The following is a 21,164-nucleotide window of genomic DNA, read 5'->3' as shown; positions in this document are numbered from 1 at the left end:
ACAGATCAAACGTAATCAGTAGATTGTTTCGTAGAGAAATCCTGGCTGGAGGTGCGACTGAACTGGGAGGAAGAGCGCTCACTTTGAATGCCTGCCTCTAATCCCAGCCATAGCCACGGAGTTTGGGCATTGGGATCAGGAGTTCAAGGTGGTCATTGGCAGCATGGCAAGTTCCAGACTAGCCTGAGCTACCTGAGGGCCTACCACACACACACACACACACACAAAGAAGGGGGTGTTGAACTTTAAATTTTAGGAGGAAAAAATACCAGGTATTGAAAGTATAAGAAGTGGAGACAGAGAAAAAAAAAAAAAAAGAATTGAGGGGCAGGGGGAACATTTTCTCATTCATCCCCTGCCACCCTTTTTCTTCCTTCCCTCCTCCCCTTTTCCTGTCATCTGTGGGTCCTGATAGGACTGAACACTTTAAGGTGAGACGCATTCTAGAATTTTCATTGAACTTGTTGCTTTCAAGACTTCTCAGAACGGTTTTCGGTATTTAATCTCATTTAATGTCTGCCTTTTTTGGTTGTTGTTACAGGAAAATGAGAGTATTTCTGAATTTCAAAAATCTCCAGACTTGCTTAAGAGATGCCATTCTCTTGGACTACTATGTGTCCGGATTCTTTTGGGCCAAAGAGATGGACTTTTCCCTCGACCAATATTCAAAATTTATGACCCTGCTGGACATGTTACTGCATAATCTTCAAAGTAAGCCCAGTCCCCCTTTGTTGTTTTAAAGGGAAAAAAATGTAGTCTGTGTAAATTAATATTTCAAAGCCAAGATGCTTGCTTCATTGTGGTTCGTTTAATAAGAACTGCGGGTTTGTTTCCTGGATACAAAAGGGACAGCTCATTTCACCCTGAATGGTGAATCCTCAAAGAATTCCTAGTAAGACTAAGGCTCTCTTTGTTGATTCGCCAAAGTTATTCTAATTAGTATTCCCCGCACCCATCATACTCAAAATATCTTAGGATACTCTGATATTTTTGCGATTTTTCTGTATACGCGAAACTATGTTGAAATCCAAATATCGTTTAGTCTGTCTCAAAAGTAGATTACTCTGTATTCTACTTTTGTAAAGGGGAAAACGGGGAAGCCTTCTGTGTATCGTATGAAAAGACTCCATATCAGCAGAGTAAAAGAACATGAAGAGGTTTTTTTTATAAAAACTTTTGTTTATAAAAGATAAAAAAGAGTGTATATTTTTATTTATATGCATAGAGGAAAGCAAAAGAATACAGGAAAAAATATGAATTGTCTGTGAAGCCAGGCATGGAGGCACACGCTAGAACCCTAGTACTAGGGATCTGGGGAGGTTTGAGGGGGAGAGTCTAAAGATTAATCTAACACACAGCAAGAATGGGTCTTATTTCAAAAAAAAAAAGAAGAAGAAGGAGAAGAAGAAGGAGGAGGAGGAGGAAGAGGAGGAGGAAGAAGAAGAAGAAGGAGGAGGAGGAGGAGGAAGAGGAGGAGGAGGAAGAAGAAGAAGGAGAAGAAGAAGGAGGAGGAGGAGGAGGAGGAGGAGGAGGAAGAGGAGGAGGAGGAGGAGGAGGAAGAAGAAGAAGAAGAAGAAGAAGAAGAAGAAGAAGAAGAAGAAGAAGAAGAAGAAGAAGAAGAAGAAGAAGAAGAAGAAGAAGAAGAAGAAGAAGAAAAAAAACCTTCTGGTGAGGATGTGGAAACTGGGGTGTGAGCTATAGGGGCTGAGGAAGCCTTTTCAGGCTAGATCTGCATATAAAGCAAAACTTGAATGCATCGGTCACATGAAAATTAAAGTTCCAAAGAATGTTTGATGTAGCTGTCCAAAGCTTTCCAACTTCTGAGCAGAGCATTCACAGTCAAAAGAGCGCAGAAGGCCAGAAGGCGGACGCTTTCAAGAGCTTCCCAGTCCGAATTTGAGTGAATATTTCTGTTTTACACCTTTCTCACACCTCCCAGCTTCCCAGTGGCCTTCAGTTGAGCTCTGTGTGGTTGGTGTCAGTTCAAGCCTACACTTCTGACCCATGGAGCAGGCTTCATGCACCTAAATCAGGAGAAGTGGATGCGGGGAAGCAAACAAGTTCCTGTAGACATCTGGGAAGAAAACAAGCCTTTAATTCCAGCACTCGGGAGGCAGAGGCAGGCAGATCTCTGTGAGTTCGAGACCAGCCTGGTCTACAAAGGGAGTTCCAGGACAGGCTCCAAAGCTGCAGAGAAACCCTGTCTTGGAAAACAAATATAACAACAACAACAACAACAGAAAGAGAGAGAGAGAGAGAGAGAGAGAGAGAGAGAGAGACCCTCTCAAGCCATTCGATGGAATTAGAGTGTGAACAAAGAGACAGACTCAGCTGGTTTACACAGCAAGGAGGCAAAGTGTGTTCACAGCTAAACCAAGGCACCATGGGATCCGGAAGACAAAGTCAACAGCAGCACTCCACCATAGTTCCAGCCACAGAGCACAGCCCGGGTTTGTGGCTGTCAAGCCCAGCCCACTTTTGGACAGCTGGGCTTCTGACCAAGCTGTTCTGCAGAGAGCCCATCTCAGATCAAACAGGATCGTCTCAAAGATATGCACTTTGGAGACTTTTTCTTTAGAGCATGCTCTTGCTTTTATGGTTTGTACCCACTGAAGACAGAAAATATTTCTGAAAAAAAAAAAAACACTTCTATTCAACAGGTTCAGATTTTTCATTCTTGTCAGCATTTCCTGAACAATAGACCACAGCAAATAATTTCTGCAGTATTATTCAGAGAGAGAGAGAGAGAGAGTGAGAGAGAGAGGACTAAGATTCAGAGGGATTCAGTTAATTCCTTAAGGTGACATGAGGTCCCCTCAGCAAACAAGGGTCTATCCTTCTGATACCACATCCGACAAGGCTTGCATGGGGCAAAACCTAGAGCGAACAACGAAAATAATTCACTGGAAACCAGCACATAGTAAAACGCTAGAACCCAGTGCACATGTGATAGATGAGAAACAGCACAGCCTAAGAACAGCACATATGTAGTGCCGTTCATACACAGTAGACCAGAAATGGGCACATGAAAGGAAGGCATGTATGTAAAGGAACGTGGGTACGTGCTAGGAAGGCACATAGGTAAAGGGCTGGAAATGGGCACATGCTAGGAAGAACACATATGTAAAGGACCAGAAATGGGTAGATGACTGGAAGGGCACATGTGTAAAGGGACAGAAAGCACCACACAGTATGAGCAGCACGTACAGAACAGGCTTGAAGCTGGTTCTCGGTAGAAATAGTACACGTATAATTGATGAAAATGTGGTACGCCGCAGAAGCAGCACATTCATAGTAGAATACAAGATGGTACACACTAAAGCGGTGTAGGAATCATCAAGTAAAAAGAGCACACATGTAGACTAGCTGTCCCCAGGTTTCTGTGCATTTCCCATTTGCCTGCTGCAAGCGCACTGCCATCTTGGATGCAGGAGTTCTCGTTTGAAGACAAAATGGTGAGACCAGCGACCTAGTTGGCAAGTGCCTTTACCTGATTCCATCTGAAGTTTTCTAGCTAGTTACAAATCTAGTCTTTTCCCTACCTACTGACAAACCAAGAGAGACATAAAATAAATAAAATGTAAAATTAAATATGGAAAATTTGAAAATATCCATATAGTTGACTCCTATCAAAAATCTTCCAGCCAAGTTGTTCACATGGCAACAGCCATGTGTTGCCAAGAGACAGGGGACTCTACTCACTGGCCTTCCACAACCAAGTTCAGCGCTGATGTCCACGGTGACTGAACCTACGATCTGGGTCTCCTCACCACTTACGGTGGCCAGATTTTCTCTAATTTTATACACCCCTCTTTTTTCCCCCTTAAAATATGCTTTAAAAATTTCCTTTCCGTTTAAAATAGATATTGGTGGTTTTGCTTTTTTTCAACTGGAAACAAGCCGTCTGACCCACCACATATATATAAGGTGATAATGATCAGTAGACCAACCACTACTAATCATCCCAAAAGCAATTATTAATGTGTTGTAGAGACACAAAGAGCTTCGCCGTTTCTCCCCCCAGACACTGGGCAAGGGGAATCTGGGCACATTTAGGACCTCCTAGACTCTCGTACCCCACAGCAGCTATCGCAGTAATGGAAAGGCTTTCTGGCTCTGTTTTCAGCGCTCCATATGTCCTTAGAGGACAGCATCAAGTGGCTCGGGGAAGTGATGGCGGAAATTGGACCAAACCGTTCACTGAAGAACGAGGGGTTGCACGTCTTTGATGTCAAAGAAGCCAACGCCATCATCGATTACTTGAAAGTCAGGTAGGACTTGTATTCGTCCCGTTTGTCTTTTCCTTCGTGTCCTATAGGAAACACCTATGAAAGATAACCTAGGCTTTAGTCAGTTCAGATGGTGTAGAAACTGTGCAACATCTACTCAATCAGCAGATAGCAGCTGGGCTGCGGAGATGGTCTGAGAGAAAAGGTGCTTGCCACCAAGCTCTGAAGAGCCGCGTTCCATACCTGGGAACCACAGAGTAGAAGGAAAGAATCGACTAACTCCCCCAAGCGGCTGATGGTCACATGGCAGTGACACAGGTGCACCCCCACACCCACATGAACACAAAATGAATTTTCTTAAGGGAGAGAATTCTGCATTCGTAAAGAGAATTCCTGAGTGACACTCTGACTTCTCCTGGCCTGGGGACTTCCGAGTCTGGAACTAACAGCATTTTAGGAACAGAATTAAACCCAGGTATAATGGATTCAAGAAGCTACATTTACATTTTAAAGAGTACCATTCATTTCCACTTAAGAGTTGATTCTCCATGATTTGTGTTTGCACTGAAAGAGCTACAAGTCCTCACAGCAGAGGTCTTTAATCCTAGGGGCAGGGAAAGCTAAAGCACTAAGGCATGAGTTCAAAGTCATCCTAAGCAAATTACTGGGACCTTGCCTCAAGAGTATTTACAAAAAAGACTCAGAATGTAGCTCCTTGGTAAGGTGTTTGTCCCTATCAACCAGGAGGTTGTGTGCTCAATCCCTGGCACAGTCAAAAAAAGAAGAAGAAGAGAAGAGAATCACATACTTCATCAAATCTATTAAATACTCTAAGATATTTTGAACTAATACCCAGTTTAACTCTTTATTAAGTTTTACTTTCTACTTACAAAATGATTGTGGATGGAGTGGAAATATTTTTATACTGTGATTCTTCATCATTGTAGCAAGAAACCTGTCTCATTTTTTTGCCTATGTATATGTAGTGTGTATGTATGTTTGCTAATACAGGGACACACATGTGTATGAGGGTACACATGTGTGCAAATGTGTCTGGAGGCTCAAAGTTGACCTCAGGTGTCTTCCTCAATTGCTCCCCACTTCCTTTATTGAGACAGAATCTCTCACTTGGGCGCAGAGCCCCTCTGATTCAGTGGATTCAGCTAGCTAAATTGTCCCGAGGAAACTCTGTCTCCACCTTCTGAACAATGGGATCAGTGATGGTTTACCACACCCATGCGACATTTATATGGATGCTGGGGACCTGAACTTTGGTCCTCAGGTATGCACACCGAGTGCTGAGCCACCTCCCAGCCTAAAATCTGCCTTAGGGTGTCTCCCACAAAGTATGTGTGAGAGGCATGCCTCTCTCCAAAGAGACAGTTTTCAGACTCCACAAATCCCAGAACACCAGTGGGAGAAAGTCCACCTCTAACTAGGCCTTCCTGCACAGTCTCTTCGCTCTCCCTTTTCTGCTGTGTCTCCATGACTTCCCAGCATTATAAGTTAGCATCCTTCAAAACAGAGGGCCACCCAATGTCCTACATAGGTCAAGACCTACTTGGCAAAGGTCCTGGGGTTGTTGTCTGGGAACTTTATAAACATTAATGTGTTTAATATCATAAAGCTTATATACTGATTTCTGGTGTGGCTTAATAATGGCATGGGATACAGTACTTTTTATAAGGTAACATCTAATACAATGTGATTCTTTTAGTACAAACCATGCTTCCTAGTGTGTGAGTCTCACTGAAAGCCTGACAAGTTTCCATAGCTTTTAGAGCAAGACATGTTCCTCCGGGGGGGGGGGGTAGAGGAGGAAATGGACAGAAATCTAACCTCCATTCCCCCCATCTCTCCACCCCCACCCCCCACACTTACTGCCAAAGCCTGGGGACATGAGTTCAAATTCTTAGAACCCATGAAAAGCCAGGTGTGTCTGTAAGCCCAGGACTGACTCATAAGGAGTTAGGAGGTGCTGGGAGAAGCTCCTGGCCCAGGCAGCAGTGAACAGGAAAGACCACATTCCAGGACAAGATGAAAAAAGCAAAAGCAAAGATCAACATAGAGGTTGTCCAGCTACCTCTACCACCCACCACGCAATGCATACACCTGAACACACACACACACTCACACATGCACACACATGAACAAGCACATGAGAATCTGTGCCTTGAAGTCCTTCTGCACCTTTGGGCTTGAGATTCCCTGGACAGGGGAGGTCAACCATGCACGTTTGTTCTGACTTCCTTCTTCATCTACACACGTCCACTTGCTTGTCTGCTCGGGCAGGACACAGTTTTGCAACTGAGCCTTAAGCCCAGGTTTATAATGCAAATAGGGGTCCCATAGCTGACCAGAGCATCAAAGCTTCCACGCATGCCACGATGCCCCTTTCCTGACAGCGAGGGACAAGCTCCCTTCCCTGTCTCATCTCTCCAGGCCATGTTCATCAGTGTACATCTTAACAGCTCCACATGCCCGATCTTAGATCGCCTAATAAAAAGAATATTTAAAGAGATTAGTTAAATACAGAAAATCCAGATGTAATGCTGTTAACTCTCCACGTTGTGATTGTGGAGTAGCTACGCATTTAAACATAGGTATTAGACAAAGGACAAAGTCTCAGTGATTAGGATATCTGGAACTGATAATGAAGCTGTAGGAGCCTTTCCACCACTGTGTAGAATCCCGCGTGAGTTCACACATAGAAACTCAGAAGCAGTGAAATTACCCAACATATTCACTTCAACGATTATTAAGTTTTAGAAAGATGAAGACAACTAAACTATGTCTGCTTCAGTTTAGCCCGGATAGTCTGTTGATCCAACCACTGAAAACCACACTTAACTTAAGAGACCAAGTTTTCAACCATGGCCCATGGCATGTGCATTCCATGACTATTACTGGAGAGGCATGAACCAACGGCTGTTCACCCCCCAGAGAACAGACAATTATTTCTTTGGTCTGTCTGTCTGTTCTCTGGGGGGTGAACAGTCATTGGTTCACGCCTCCCCAGTAATAGTCATGAAATGCACATGCCATGGGCCATGGTTGAAAACTCAACGTGCGTAGGGGGCTAGCCCACTGTAAGAAAGTCAGCCATATCCCCACTTTGTGCCAAACAATGTGTGACAACAGGCCAGACAGCTTGGACTGTTTTTATTCCATCTTCAAGGTCTAACCTAAGAGGTGGATAACACCATCTAAAAGCTTGAGTCAGACAGAAGTCCAATGAAGGCTATAGCAACTGCATTCCCATGGTTGAACCGTCAGCTGATTCTCAGATGAGACACCTATTATCTCCCTGAAGAAGCTGGAGGGTGCAGAGAGACAGAGAAGGAACTTGGCCTGTCCCTCAGGAAGTGTCCCCCTTAGGCATCTTCCCCTGGGTACACATCCTGGTACTGGTTCCAGTCCTGCCTCACTACTGTATCTTTGACCATCCTATCCAAGTCAAGGATGCTGTTTGCATTGCAAAAGCTCCCTCTTGGCAGCAGAGGACAGCCCCATCACTCTACATAATGAGGGCACAGAGGCTGGAAGACGATGATGTTTCCGAGTGGAAACGTTTTACCCTGTAGTCTGTGTCTAGCACAAGATGGACAAAGTGGTGCTTTTTTCTAGTTCATTTACAGGTTAGCAAGCTGATTCCCAGGATAGCAGGCTGGTTCCCAAATATGGCCTTCCTTTGATTTGTATAACCCCAAATCAGTTATTGTCGGTGTGATAGTTTTGACCCCACAGTTTTCTCTAGGTCACCAATATAAAAGAGAGGAACGCTGAATTTATTTTTCTTCGGTTATTTATCAGACTTGGCTAATCTTCCTGTGTTTTTCTAGCCAGCAGATCAAAGCAATGTCAAAAGCTAAGTTAGCCTTGTGAATGTTGATGAGAAAATCAGGTATTCAGTGGCTGCAGAGAAGAAAGGAAACTTGACTGGGCCCACACAGCCACTACTCTTTAATGGATTGAGCTCCCAGGGAGGCCCCACTGCTAATGTAACTCAGAGGGGCCCAGCTGCCTGAGGATTTCTCCATTGATTTCAAATGAATTGAAACTTTGATCCATTACAGCATCCAAGAGAAGCCATTATTACAGATGCTCTGTAGCTACATTCTTGCAAATGTTAATTTCTCAGTTATATTAAAATCAATTTTCTTAAATAGCAGAAGGCACCAGAGTGAAAGAGAACCACTAAGACAATTTTTTTTTGTTCTTGGGCATTTTGCTGTATTATGAGTCTATTAATTTTCCCAACCAGCAGGATGAGAATTAGAAAAATTCAAATATTATCACAAACAAGATATTAGAAATCAGCCCTTCGGTAACATTTTTAACTCTCAATGATACATCGCCAAGGCTGTAAACTTATTAGAAATATTGCTTTGCAAGCACGTGACTTTGTGCTCTTGTAGCCCATGGTCCCTGACCACCTAGTTGTCAAATGAGAAGAGATGATCCCTTCAAACGTATGCCAGCCAGCCTTTGATGTGTGACGACCCAGCCTGCAGGGAAGTCAGATGTCTCCAAAACAAATCTTATACCTTACCACGTCATTTTTTCTGGTGTTCCTGGAGACTGATTTACTCTTGAAACAGCTGGGCAATGTGTGGCATAATGGGCATAGAAACCCAGCCCAGTTCATACCTGGACTGAGTCGGGTCTGGGGCAAAACACAGCTGATGCTGAGACTGGGTAGCTGCCTGAAGTGGAAGCTTGTTTTGGAATAAAAGAGATGAATCTCTGTCCCTCTGTTTACTGTCTCTGGCTTGGCCAGTTCCCCTTTCCCTTGAGGCTATTTTCTTCACATATTTTCTCTCCTCTCATGCTAGTTGCATGTCTGTTTTGTGTTTCAGCTTATTCCAGCACTACAGGCTCTATGAGTTTATGTTCTACTCGACCAGAGAAGAAATTGTCATAGGAACCGCGGTAAGTAACGTGGGGCAGAGTGGCCGAACGAACCACTTAGCCTCTCTGAATCCAGAATGGCTCAAAGCAACTTCCGGTCATGATTGCCGATTCGTTAATATAGCCTAGTAGCAATGAAAAAAGAATAATTATGCCAGGTGAGTTTCCGATTAAGAAAATAAGCTGTCTTTGGGTGGCGGGAGCGCCGTGAATTACATCAAACCTCACTTCTCCACCTAAGCAAGATCCCACTCACGGCATTGTGTCTCCAACAAAGGATTTGGGCTCATTCACTAAACACAGCCTCTCAGGGGTTACCTCCTTCATATCAACTGATCTCCTCTTGCTAAATTTTGGCTCCGGTTACACAAACATCCATCATCCTGTGGATTTCTCAGTGTTTCCTGTGGGATCGTATAGCGAGGCAATCCAACAGGGATGTTCCCCCAGGAGAGGGTCATCTGCCTCTCTTCTCTAACATTTGACAGCCTGGAGCATCATATAGGACACAGTCCTCCTGAAATCAATCCTAACCAGCCAATTAGGTGTCAGATGGAAGGTGGGAGGTTTTACAGTCCATGATCTACGGAGAGATGAGGGAACCTCAGACAAGTCACCTGGGTGCAATTGCTAGGAATGAACCCAGAGTGGGAAACCAGCTCAATGAGATGAAGATGTTAAGGAAGCTTCTCCCATCAGTTCTCTGTCTCCTTCAGCAGCTGCGCTGCCTCCTTCATAGAAGGACAAGGGACAGGCAGAGCCGTGGCCAGAAAAGTGGATAGGAGATCCACCGTCCACTCGCCTTTTCTCACCTTAGGCGCCTTGGGATGACTCTAACCCGATCTCATGCACTGAGGATAACTGGGGTGGTGACAATACCCCAACATTAGTAGAATCAGATGTTTAGATCCATGATGAGCGCACCTCGGAGTTTGTCCCCGCTCTGTTCCTCTGCAGTCCAAGGACAAGGTTAGACAACCTCCGTGAGCGTGGAAAAGTAGCGTGGGTGACACAGATAGAGGCTTGCTTCTTTGTTGGCTGGTGTGATTTTTCCATATGGTCAGAGTGGCGAGGTGTACTTCAGGGAAGGATGTGGGTCTTCCAGACACTCGTGGGCTTCTAAAGGACTAATAAAGCAGGTATTGTGTTATAGCATTTGGTGACATCTTGGAAGTCGCTCATGACTTTTGGTGCAATTACCTAGTTTTTAATTAACGGAGAAGGCAGGATTCTGGCCTACTACTGTTTGGCTGTTTGTGCTGGTCTCAAAGCTCTGGACGCAGACGAGATAGCCCCGACAATCACCAGCATGTTTCAGATGTACCAAGCTAGACCACACCGATAAACGTGAGTTTCTTTCTTAACAGTAGATAGAAGACCAGAGTGAAATGCATATGCTTCTATTCATAGACATAGCCAGATGATAAATGAAAAAGGGGGAAAAAAAAGGCATAGAATGCCCCAGTTTTCAGCCACTGATTAAGTAGCAGACCCAGGAGATGCTGGTCAGTGGCTGCCAAAAACAGAGAGAAGCCAAGTATTACTTGCTCCCTAATAGAATTGTCAGAGTCCATCTGAGTTGATCCTGCTGGATCTTTGAACTGCTCGGAATTCTGACTGTTCTCACACTAACTACTCATTTGCTGGCGATACGGAGGTTCATCTGAGTATTGGGGGTTTCGCGGGAATGCAGTGAGCTTACCTGGCTGTGTGAGATTCTGTCGGATAGAAGATGAAGAATCCGAAAACATGAAAATAAAAATGCGAAAAGGAGGAAGGGTAGATAAAAACGACTCAACCCCAAGTGCACTCTGGCCGCCTTGTTGGGAGCGCGTGGACTGGCGTGGGTGTGGTTTAAGTGTGTCCATCAAAGATTCATGTTGGCTGAAGCTGAGGGAATCTTACCGGGCAGTGCCTAAGGAGAGGATCTGTCTTTGGAGGGACACCCTCAGAAGGGGTTGCGGAACGTAATCCTTCACTGATATCTTATACCGCCCATGTGCCCACGCCATTGCATCACTGGCTACCATGCTCCCGTGAGGACTTCTCCATAACCTCACCAAACTGAGCAACTTGCAATTAAATTTATAGGAATATGAAATGAATTAACTCCTCTTCTCTGTAAAGTTAGCCTTGAGTAGTTCATTACGGTAATGAAAAAAAAAAAAAAAACCAGACTCATGTGCCCTAGTTCCAATAACCAGGGAAATAAACCAGTACGAATGGAGTTTAGTTGTGAGACCATCAGACATGTGAGCACAAGCTAGCTGTGCATTTGGTAATGACTCTATGCTAATTTGTATAACTCATAAAAATGTCATCACTGTTTTAAGGGTTGCAAATTCGGTTAAGTGGGGGAATTTGAGAGGGGGCAGAATTATTCTGCATTGCTCAAGTGGGCTCAAAAATGATCACTAATTACCTCAGAAGAGAACCAGGGAAAGGAGATGAGTGGGGAGACTTAGATCATGTACATGTGGTTTCCAAAGAAGAGGTTCGAGCTCAGTCAAACGCCCTGGCATCTCTCGGGAAGGCCCGTGACTGTGCTGATTTCTCAACATTAGATTGATTATTATTGCTCGTTATCCTTAAGAAATTTAGAGAGAAACTTAATGTATGTGTAGCTTTCTAGCACATGGCATACATGAGTTTTTAGGAAAACAGCATTTAATATCAACTGCAATAACTGTCTATAGGTTAGATTTCCACCTTATACAAAATTCTCCAGTGAGTTCTGCTCACTCAAGTTCCTTCCCCAGTGGCAGACACATGCACCAACAGCAGCCTAACCTTTCCCCTGAAAACAACTAGAAAAACAGGACAAGATACAATTTTAACTTAAGTATTTGAGATCTCCCCTACCATAGCTCAAAATCATTATGAATCATTATAGGGCTGGAGAGATGGCTCAGCAGTTGAGAATGTATTGCATCTGCAGAGGACCCCAGCACCCACATCCGGCTGTTCACAAGTCTCTGTAACTTCAGTTCTAGAGGATGTCTGGCACCCTCTGCTGGTCATCACAGGCACCTGGACTCACCTCACACGCACATACTCACACACATAATAAATGTATCTATGCCTCTCAGAGGTAAGTCTGGCATTTGGTGATGCTTTCTACCATAGCATCTGTCTATTTTTAAAGGATGCTAAAGAGACTTAGAAAATAAGAGAAGGGTCTTTGGTGGACACTTGGAACAGAAAAAAAAAGTGAGATAACCCCAAGAGCTGTGTGCCCATACCCCAAAGGATTGCCTTTGAGGAAATTAGTCCCTACGTGGACTGATTTCCACTTTAAAATTCTCTGGAGTATTGAAACCAATTTTGTACTACCCTCCAGAAGACAGCAACAATTTCCCATAACCAGTACCTACCACATATTGAGGTCACCAAGCACAGAAAATACAAATAGTCTGCAGGAGGTCTTTATGGATGAAGTAGTCAGATTTATATAATTATACTAAAGAAAAGTATGTTCTTCAAAAACTACAGGATATCGGATTTTGGCAGAGAACGTATCTTGGAGACAGGGTCACTTCTTGTCTTAGATCTCTTGGATGGTTAGACTGAGTGACCAGCAAGCCTCTGGGATCTGCACATCCATCTCAAGCACTGGAAGTGGGTGTCACCACGCCCAGTTTCTTATGTGCTTCCGAGGATCAAACTCAGGACCTCCATCTTGGGCAGCAAGCCATTATCCACTGACCTATCTATCTCCTTAGCCCCTAAAAGGTTCAGTCTTGAAGAAAATGTTTGTTCTCTGGTTCTCCATGTCATTCTATTGGCAGCTCTTTGCTTAGCACAGTGTAAAGTTACTTGATTGTTTGCTGGCTCTCATGGTTCCTGTTGGGAAGCCAAGTGTCCATCAGCTTCCTCTTGCATTTCTGAAAGGAAGGTGTTTTCCCCCATTATTGGTTATGCCACCCTCTCCATGCATAGGTATGGATTTATTTGGATTGGGGAATTTTCTTTTTGCTAGTTTTAAAATTATGTGTCCAAGGAATGCAGAGCTATGAACACAGAGCTAATGAAAGAAGGAACACTGAAAGCAACCCACAGTGCTCAGCTTAAACTACAGCTATTAAAATGGGAGATAGGTGGGAGGAAACATTTTGTCTTTAATTTTTGTCTTTCATGTGGAATGAAACACCTGAGTTTCTAAATTTTTTTTTGAGACAAGATGTCACTCTGTAGCCCAGACTAGCCTAGAACTTGAGATCCTCCTTCCTCAGACTTCAAACTCCTGTGGTTAGAGACTGGTGTTTAATTTTTTTAGAAGGTTTTATTTTTTTGGGGGGGGGTGGAAATTGGTTTGTTGAAATTGAATCTCTTTCACTTTGTAGTCCTGGCAGGTTTAAAATACATTCACGGTTTTTCTGCCTCTCCCTCCCAAATGTGATTAGACTTTGAGTCACCACGTTAGGCTTCCTGACTGTTTGATGAACTAAATCAAAATTTTTAAGTCACTTGGAGAAAAAGAAAACACTCGGAAATTACCAATGGTGATCAAAATACTTTACAAATAGTTCATATAATAAAATATGTAAAAGAAAGTCAGACAAGAGAAATGTGGGGGAAATGCAGAGTTTGTAGGAGCTAAATTTGGTCAAATTTGGGGCTGCAGGGATGGCTCAGTGGTTAAGAGTACATATTTGCCTCATAGGGTACCAAAGTTCGGGTTCCAGCACCCACTTCAGTGGCTCATAGCCATTTCTAACTCTGACTCAAATTTAGGATGCCCTATTCTGGACTCCTGGGGCACCATATCCATATGTACATACAGACACACATATAAAAATAATTTTTAAAATGCCACATAAGGGGCTGGAGAGATGGCTCCGATGTTCTAAAGGCTTACTGCTCTTGCAGAGTACCTGGGTTCGATCCCCAGTGCCCACATAGAGGTTTACAAACATTATTACAACTCCAGAGTCTCCAACAACCTTCCCTGGTCTCTGCCAGCACAGGTATGTACTTGGAGCACAGACACAGGCAGACCCAAAACATAAAATTAATATTTATTTTTTGCTGGGCGTTGGCAGTGCACATCTTTAATCCCATCACTAGGAAGGCAGAGGCAGGTGGATCTCTATGAGTTCAAGGCCAGCCTGGTTTATGAAGTGAGTTCCAGGACAGCTAGTGCTGTTACATAGAGAAACCCTATCTCAAATAGCTTCCTGAATCATGAGCTGTGTGTCACGTCTTAAAATATTAATGCAGTTCAAGTCCAGCCGAGTGATGACGTAGCAGATCTCGAACCACGGGCACTCTCAAAGGTCGTCATGCATGTGCGCATGCGCACACTGTGCTTAAACACACAATAAAACACACACAATAATACATGTACACATGCGCATTGGGGAGACAAGAAATTTCACAATACATATATATGGATATATATATATATCCAAATCAAAAGGGAAATGGTTAAATAAAAAAATAAAATGCCACAGAAAGCTACATCTTTAGAAGGAGTACCTTTAGCTAGGCACGGGATGTGATTGACCCTAGAATGAAAATGTGAATTTGGGAGTGAAGAGCAATATGGACAGTATCCCAGGACTTATTTTGAAGGCAGGCAGACGTGAAGATGTGCAGTCCTGTACGTGGCAGTAAAAGGACAGAAAGACCTCACGGTGCCGGGCGGTGGTGGCGCACGCCTTTAATCTCAGCACTCGGGAGGCAGAGGCAGGCGGATCTCTGGGAGTTCGAGGCCAGCCTGGTCTACAAGAGCTAGTTCCAGGACAGGCACCAAAAGCTACAGAGAAACCCTGTCTCAAAAAACCAAAAAAAAAAAAAAAAAGAAAGAAAGAAAGAAAGAAAGAAAGAAAGAAAGAAAGAAAGAAAGAAAGAAAGAAAGAAAGAAAGACCTCACGGTGAACGTTGCTATGGCCTGCCTCCAGGTAGTAGGGCATAAGCGGGAAGGAGAAAGGGGCATTTTGCCCTGTCTGTTCCAGATTGATGCTGGTACTTCACCATGTGACTGCCTTTGCGTACCACTTGTACTTGAAGAAAATAATTCCGAGCTGATTTCTGAGAAGGCACAGTTTGTAAATTAAGAGCAGGTGTACATCAATCGCCATCAGCATCTTGGCAGATAGACAGCCGGTCAGAGAGACGTTACCCGGAGTTTTACAAGAGAAAAGCTAAACGGAGAAATGATTGGTGCATTCTCAGCCCATAAATTTAAATGCTTTACAACCGTTCTGCCATATTTAACTTTCAACTACAAACCGGGTCTGTCTGAAGAGTCACTTACGGAGTGAAAAGCTGGCATTCTACTGTAACGTCCCAAATTTTTTCCCACAAAAATAAAATCGGCTTGCTGAATCATGAGCTGTGTGTCACGTCTTTAAAATATTGATGCAGTTCAAGTCCAGCCGAATGATGACGCAGCAAATCTCGAACCACGGGCACTCTCAAAGGTCATCATGCATGTGCGCATGCACACACGTGTGCTTAAACAAACACAATAATACATGTACACATGCGCATTGGGGAGACGAGAAATTTCACAAGATTTAGTACGTTTCAATAATTCCCTCAACTTCTGAACTGAGATGGCACGGATAGTTGGAGGGCTAACTCCAAGAACCAGCAGGCTCACTCCTCATCAGGGGATGCTCAGACGCTCGGATGCTTCCCCGGGCCCCTGGTGTAGCTCCATGGAAACTGTAGTACACGCCGTAGAATGTGTGGCTCCAGTGCAGGCAATAGCACATCCCATGGAGCCGCTGGCAGAAACCCTGCTTTTCCGCGCGGTGCGGTGCCCAGATATGACTATTATCCACGTGATAGATGTACAGAGATATTTAAAGAGAATCATAAATATACCTAAGTGTCTACCTTGCCTGGAGTTATACTTTGGCAGACTTTCAAATCCCAAAATAATACCACTTAAGGTCAGCAAATACAGGAATTCGGAGCTCTTCCAGCTCAGCGGATGTCAATGGGATATAATTTCATGTTCTGAACACATACTCTTCAGCACAAACAAAATCAAGGAAACATTTTTTCTCTCTTATTTCAAAAGTCACTCAGATTATAAGTGTTAATGATATTGTAATTTGAGGGGGGAAATAACAAGACAGAAACATAAATTTTCTTTTATTTCTGTAAAGTATAAAGTTCAATAAACAAAACGGGAAACTTATGTAACAACCATTGCATCCGCTGTCTTAAGGAAAAGAGAGCAGAATAAACAGCATTCTAGTCTGGACAGATTTGGGAAGGCAAGAGGCAATTGAAGGGTAGCTACAAATGTCTTCTTCTTCTTCTTCTTCTTCTTGAAATGAAATTCACCTATTAATAATTCACAATACCTTGTAAGTCCAGCTCCAGGGGATCCAACGCTCCCTTCTGGCCACTTCTGGCACCTACAATCACATACACAGACCCACACACAGACACATGAATATATACACAGCTAGAACTGAAGTAAATATTTTAAAATAATGATATTTTTAATCTTGGATGAGATTTCTGTCTTGAATTAGCCCATTAGCAAGCTGCCGGGAGAGAATATTGCACAGCGTGTAATTTGCCATTTGACCCAGCAAAATGGGGTGCACTGAGAAAAATCTATCAGAAATTGTTGTGTTGAAATAACTTTATCTGCTCTGCCTGGCGTGTGTGACAAAGTGACTGGCGAATCTATCACTTAAAGAAAGTGGTCGATGCTCCAGCCTACAATTCATCAAGCTTCAGTCTCGCCCTTTTCCCTCCAAGTTCTGAAAAGTAATCATCCTCCCTTAAATATCAATCTTTTCAGAGAAATTTGGGGGAATTTGTCTCTAGCCAAACAATTGATAAATGGCAGGTGCATAATTTTAAAGATGGTTTCCATAGCGGCTCACCTGGCACTTCAGCTCCTGAGCCTGTCACTCAAGAGTTTCTGCCCTCCTGGACCACTGTAGCATCCATCTCAGCCACTCTGTGACCTGGCCTTTGAATAAGGCTGGGCTTCTGGTAATTGCATTTTCCCGCTCTCCTTTGCCTGGATGTAGAAAGCCTCACTTACTGTCCAACATTTCTTTGCCAGTCCAAAGTGATTATTCCTGCACTGTGCAACTTGAGAGATGTTTTTATTGAAGAAAGGAGAGAGGGAGGGAGGGGAGGAGGGAGGGAGGAGGAAAGGGAGTGAGGGTAGACAGACAAGAAAGTTTTCCAATGCTATGTTTCTTTTTTAAGCATTCACTCCCTTGCTGGAGATCACCATCCCCGTGTTATGCCTTAGAAGCTGACTTAAATTTTAGCTCTCCACCACGGGGCTAATTATAGACCACTGAGCGGCCAGAGCATCAGGCATTATTACTTCTCTTGGTTTGCCCCATGCAGGCACTCTCTACATTCAATCTGTGCTCAAAATTGGACCAAATTAAATGATGGAAAATAATGGCAGCAGTCTTTCATTGCCTGATTGAAAAACACCACAGTTGCGAAATCCATTTTTGTGTATCCAGAGAAAAACCTAAGTCAGTCTTTAAATTATAAATGATCATGCACTAGGTCCTTTACCAAGAGCTTAGAAGCTGTTCTTAAAAGAAAGTGGTTCTAGTATTCATGTTTGATTATGAAAAAAAAAATTTATATGGAACACCTTGTGAAATGTTGAAATACAGCTCATTGTAAGTCAAGACACTCAGATCCCAAATGTCTTTGCCTATATCAGAATCTTATGTCTGGGAGTTGATGGAGGAGTTACTTTCATTTAATAAAGAAACTGCCTTGGCCCATTTATAGGCCAGCCCTTAGGTGGGTGGAGTAAACAGAACAGAATGCTGGGAGAAAGAAGCCCAGTCAGGAGTCGCCATGATTCTCCCACTCCAGACAGACGCAGGTTAAGATCTTTCCTGGTAAGCCAGCTCATGGTGCTACACAGAATATTAGAAATGGGTTAGATCAATATGTAAGAGCTAGCCAATAAGAGGCTGGAAATAATGGGCCAGGCAGTGATTAAAAGAATACAGTTTCCGTGCAATTATTTCGGGGCATAAGCTAGTCATGCGGGCGGCCGGGTGCCGGGGATGCAGCCCCGCCGCTCATATTACAACAGGGAGTAGGAGGTTACTCTAGACCAATTTGAAAATCAGACCTCTAAAACAAAATCTGTGATGTAAATACATGACAGAAAGGGAATAGCGCAGCCGGGCGGTGGTGGCGCACGCCTTTAATCCCAGCACTTGGGAGGCAGAGGCAGGCGGATCTCTGTGAGTTCGAGACCAGCCTGGTCTACAAGAGCTAGTTCCAGGACAGGCTCCAAAACCACAGAGAAACCCTGTCTCGAAAAACAAAAAACAAAAAACAAAAAAAAAAAAAAAAAAAGAAAGAAAGGGAATAGCGCTCTCAATAGTCTCCATAATTCCATTTTGAAAATTAATACAAAAGACTTGTACTGAAGGAACCATCAAAAGCATTTCTAAGGGGCTGTAGAGGTGACCCTGCAGTTAAGCACCTTTGCTGTTCTTGTAGAGGACCTGAGTTTGGCTCACAGCATCCATGTCAGGCAGCTCACCCACCTGCGATTCCAGATTCAGAGTATCTGATGGCCTCTGACCTCCACAGGCACCTGCATGCATGCACACAAACTCGAAAGCAGACATATGCACATACCCACAATTAAAAATATGATAATCTCTTAAAAAGCCATTTACATAAGAAGAGACATAAATGGCCAATAAACTCATGCAAAGATTTTTACCATTTTCATTTCTCAAGGAAAGGCAAATTAAAAGCCCTGTGTGGTGGCTATGGTGTTATGAGCATGTAGGATTGTCACAGTTTTGAAGCAGACCTGGTCAACATGGTGAGTTCTTGGTGAGCCAGGGCTATCTGAGACCCTATCTCAAATCTCCCATCCCAGAAAAAGAAAGAGAGGTTCCAATCATGGCACCCTGCCTTGGGAGAGCATGAGGGCAAGCTCGTCCCTTCTGGAGGGGCAGGAAGAGAAATGCTGCAGCGTTCCGGTGATAACTGGGTGACTTTGAAACACAGTCACTCTTCATGCATGTCTATACTTCCTCGAGTTTATCTCAAGTAGATAGTAAGACAAGGAGCAGAAATATGAGTGTGTGTAGTTACCTGCGACATGGAAAAAGGTGACATAAATTGTGACATACTTAAATACCTTTCATTAGAAAGGCAAAGCTCAAAGTATGTGTGTATCTGTGTCTTTGTGTGTGTGTGTGTGTGTGTGTTTATGTACATCCTTCCCTAAGGATGGGAAGGTCTGTGTGGGGACCCTGCTCATCAAGCAAGGATGCTACCTTATACCACATAGATGAAGACTGTCATCTTGGAATTGGTCTCACAGACACTCCTCAGCCTTAGTTGTAGGCCTCACTATCCATAGCAAGAACTGTGTGGCCACTGCCATAGCACAAAGGGACACTAACATTCACCACACAAGAAAGAACACCTCTCGGTATTTCCTCCACAGATGCTCACCCCTCAGGCTTCTTGGTTTTAGTTACATACTTTGCTGTCCACAGCCAGAACCATGTACTCACTTATCCCACGTAGCTATAGGCCAGCCAGCTTGTTTATTAAACCAATCACAATGACATGTATTCACACAGTAGAAAGGAATGTTCCACAACGAAGGGTGTACAGGGCAGTGACAATAAGATCTGGGAAACAAAACTCTAGCCACAGGGATTTGCTGTCTAAAATATTATCTAACCAATAGATGGCAGGCTGTAGAGGAATGGATGCAATTTGGAAAAAGCCGACATGTTTCTATTCTGTGATCGCATGCCCACAGAATCCATCAGTAATCCCAGATTAAGTTTCCAGGTAGAGCAGACTTTTCAGTGCTGCCTGAGGTGTCGAGACATGCCCAAGGTAGACTGCATGGCACTGAGCAGTCCAGGTGTTTAAAGGAGCCTTTCCAAATGCTAAAGGGAAGGCAACCTAGATTTGCTATGAGCCTCTGAGGCTCTCAGTCAATGTAGCAACTACCTTCAAATCTGAAGGACTGGTAACTTAAAAAAGGGACCAGTTTGGTCTGCAGAACTCCCAAGGACAGACCAAAACCAGTGGATCATCTAGGGGGACGATTTGGACTAAATAAATGCTATCTCTTTGTAAATAATAAAACTATACAAAACTGGAGGGGCAAGACAGGGACGACCTGGGTGCAGGCATCCCCCCTCTTAATAGTACTGCCTCTTGGCACAGGGCCTCACCCCTAGAAGGCTTGGTAAGGTGATAATCGATCACCTGTTGACAAGCTCTGAAGCTTCACAATGTTATTCTTGTTGTAATATTCTGTAAAAAGTCTTCAAGGACTTGGCTGGCAATTGAGTTAGTTGATTTATCTACAAGTATAGGATTATACATGTTGTAGGGTGGTCTTTCTGTATGCTGTGAATATATGCTCTCATTGGTTAGTAGATAAAGATGTTTTGGCCTATGGCAAGGCCAGATAGAGCCAGGCTGGAGATACAAGCAGGGATACAGGAGAAGGTCAGAGTCTGGGAGACACTAGCCAGCCAGTCACCCAAGAAGAAAGATACCAACAGACCAGTAACACCGTGGGCCACTTGGTAATGTATAGATTAATAGAAATAGGTCAATTTAAATGTAAGGGCTAGTAATAAGCTTGAGCCATCGGTCAAGCATTTATAAGTAATATTAATTTATAAGTAATATAATAATAAGTGATTATTCGGAAGCTAGAAGGCAGGAGAGAAACCTCCAATTACACATACAAAAATGGGGTTATCTACAAGTATGGGATTTTTCTAGACAGTTTAAACTATATGTATTTTTAGCATTATTTCTTTAAATGGACATTAAAAAATGTGTCTTCCACAAGGGTCCAGATGGCCTTGATCCAGCTGCATTCCTGCCCTCCTTGAATGTGTATGCCTGGCTTCTAGTGAGCACAGTGGGAGAAGGGATGCTGTCTTAGTTAAGTTTCTATTGCTATGAAAAGACACCATGACCACAGCAACTCTTATAAAGGAAACATCTCATTTGAGAGGACTCACTGACAGTTTCAGAGGTTTATGCCAGTATCAA

General features: G+C 43.5%; 1 protein-coding gene across 3 annotated transcripts in view; it reads left to right on the top strand.

The window, feature by feature from the left end:
• The window catches only part of Cabcoco1 (ciliary associated calcium binding coiled-coil 1), a 97,119-nt gene that overhangs the window by 15,835 nt on the left and 60,120 nt on the right, over positions 1-21,164 (top strand). For all 3 annotated transcript variants that reach the window (XM_057751440.1, XM_057751439.1, XM_057751438.1), the window contains 3 exons: positions 542-711; positions 4,127-4,271; positions 9,089-9,161. In XM_057751440.1, coding sequence (XP_057607423.1) covers positions 546-711; positions 4,127-4,271; positions 9,089-9,161 — 384 coding nt within the window. In that variant the 5' untranslated portion in view covers positions 542-545. The remainder of the gene's footprint in view (positions 1-541; positions 712-4,126; positions 4,272-9,088; positions 9,162-21,164) is intronic.

The sequence above is a fragment of the Chionomys nivalis genome, chromosome 19 (genome assembly GCF_950005125.1).
Source record: "Chionomys nivalis chromosome 19, mChiNiv1.1, whole genome shotgun sequence".
Lineage (NCBI taxonomy): Eukaryota > Metazoa > Chordata > Mammalia > Rodentia > Cricetidae > Chionomys > Chionomys nivalis.
This window is presented reverse-complemented; position numbering and strand designations above follow the sequence as displayed.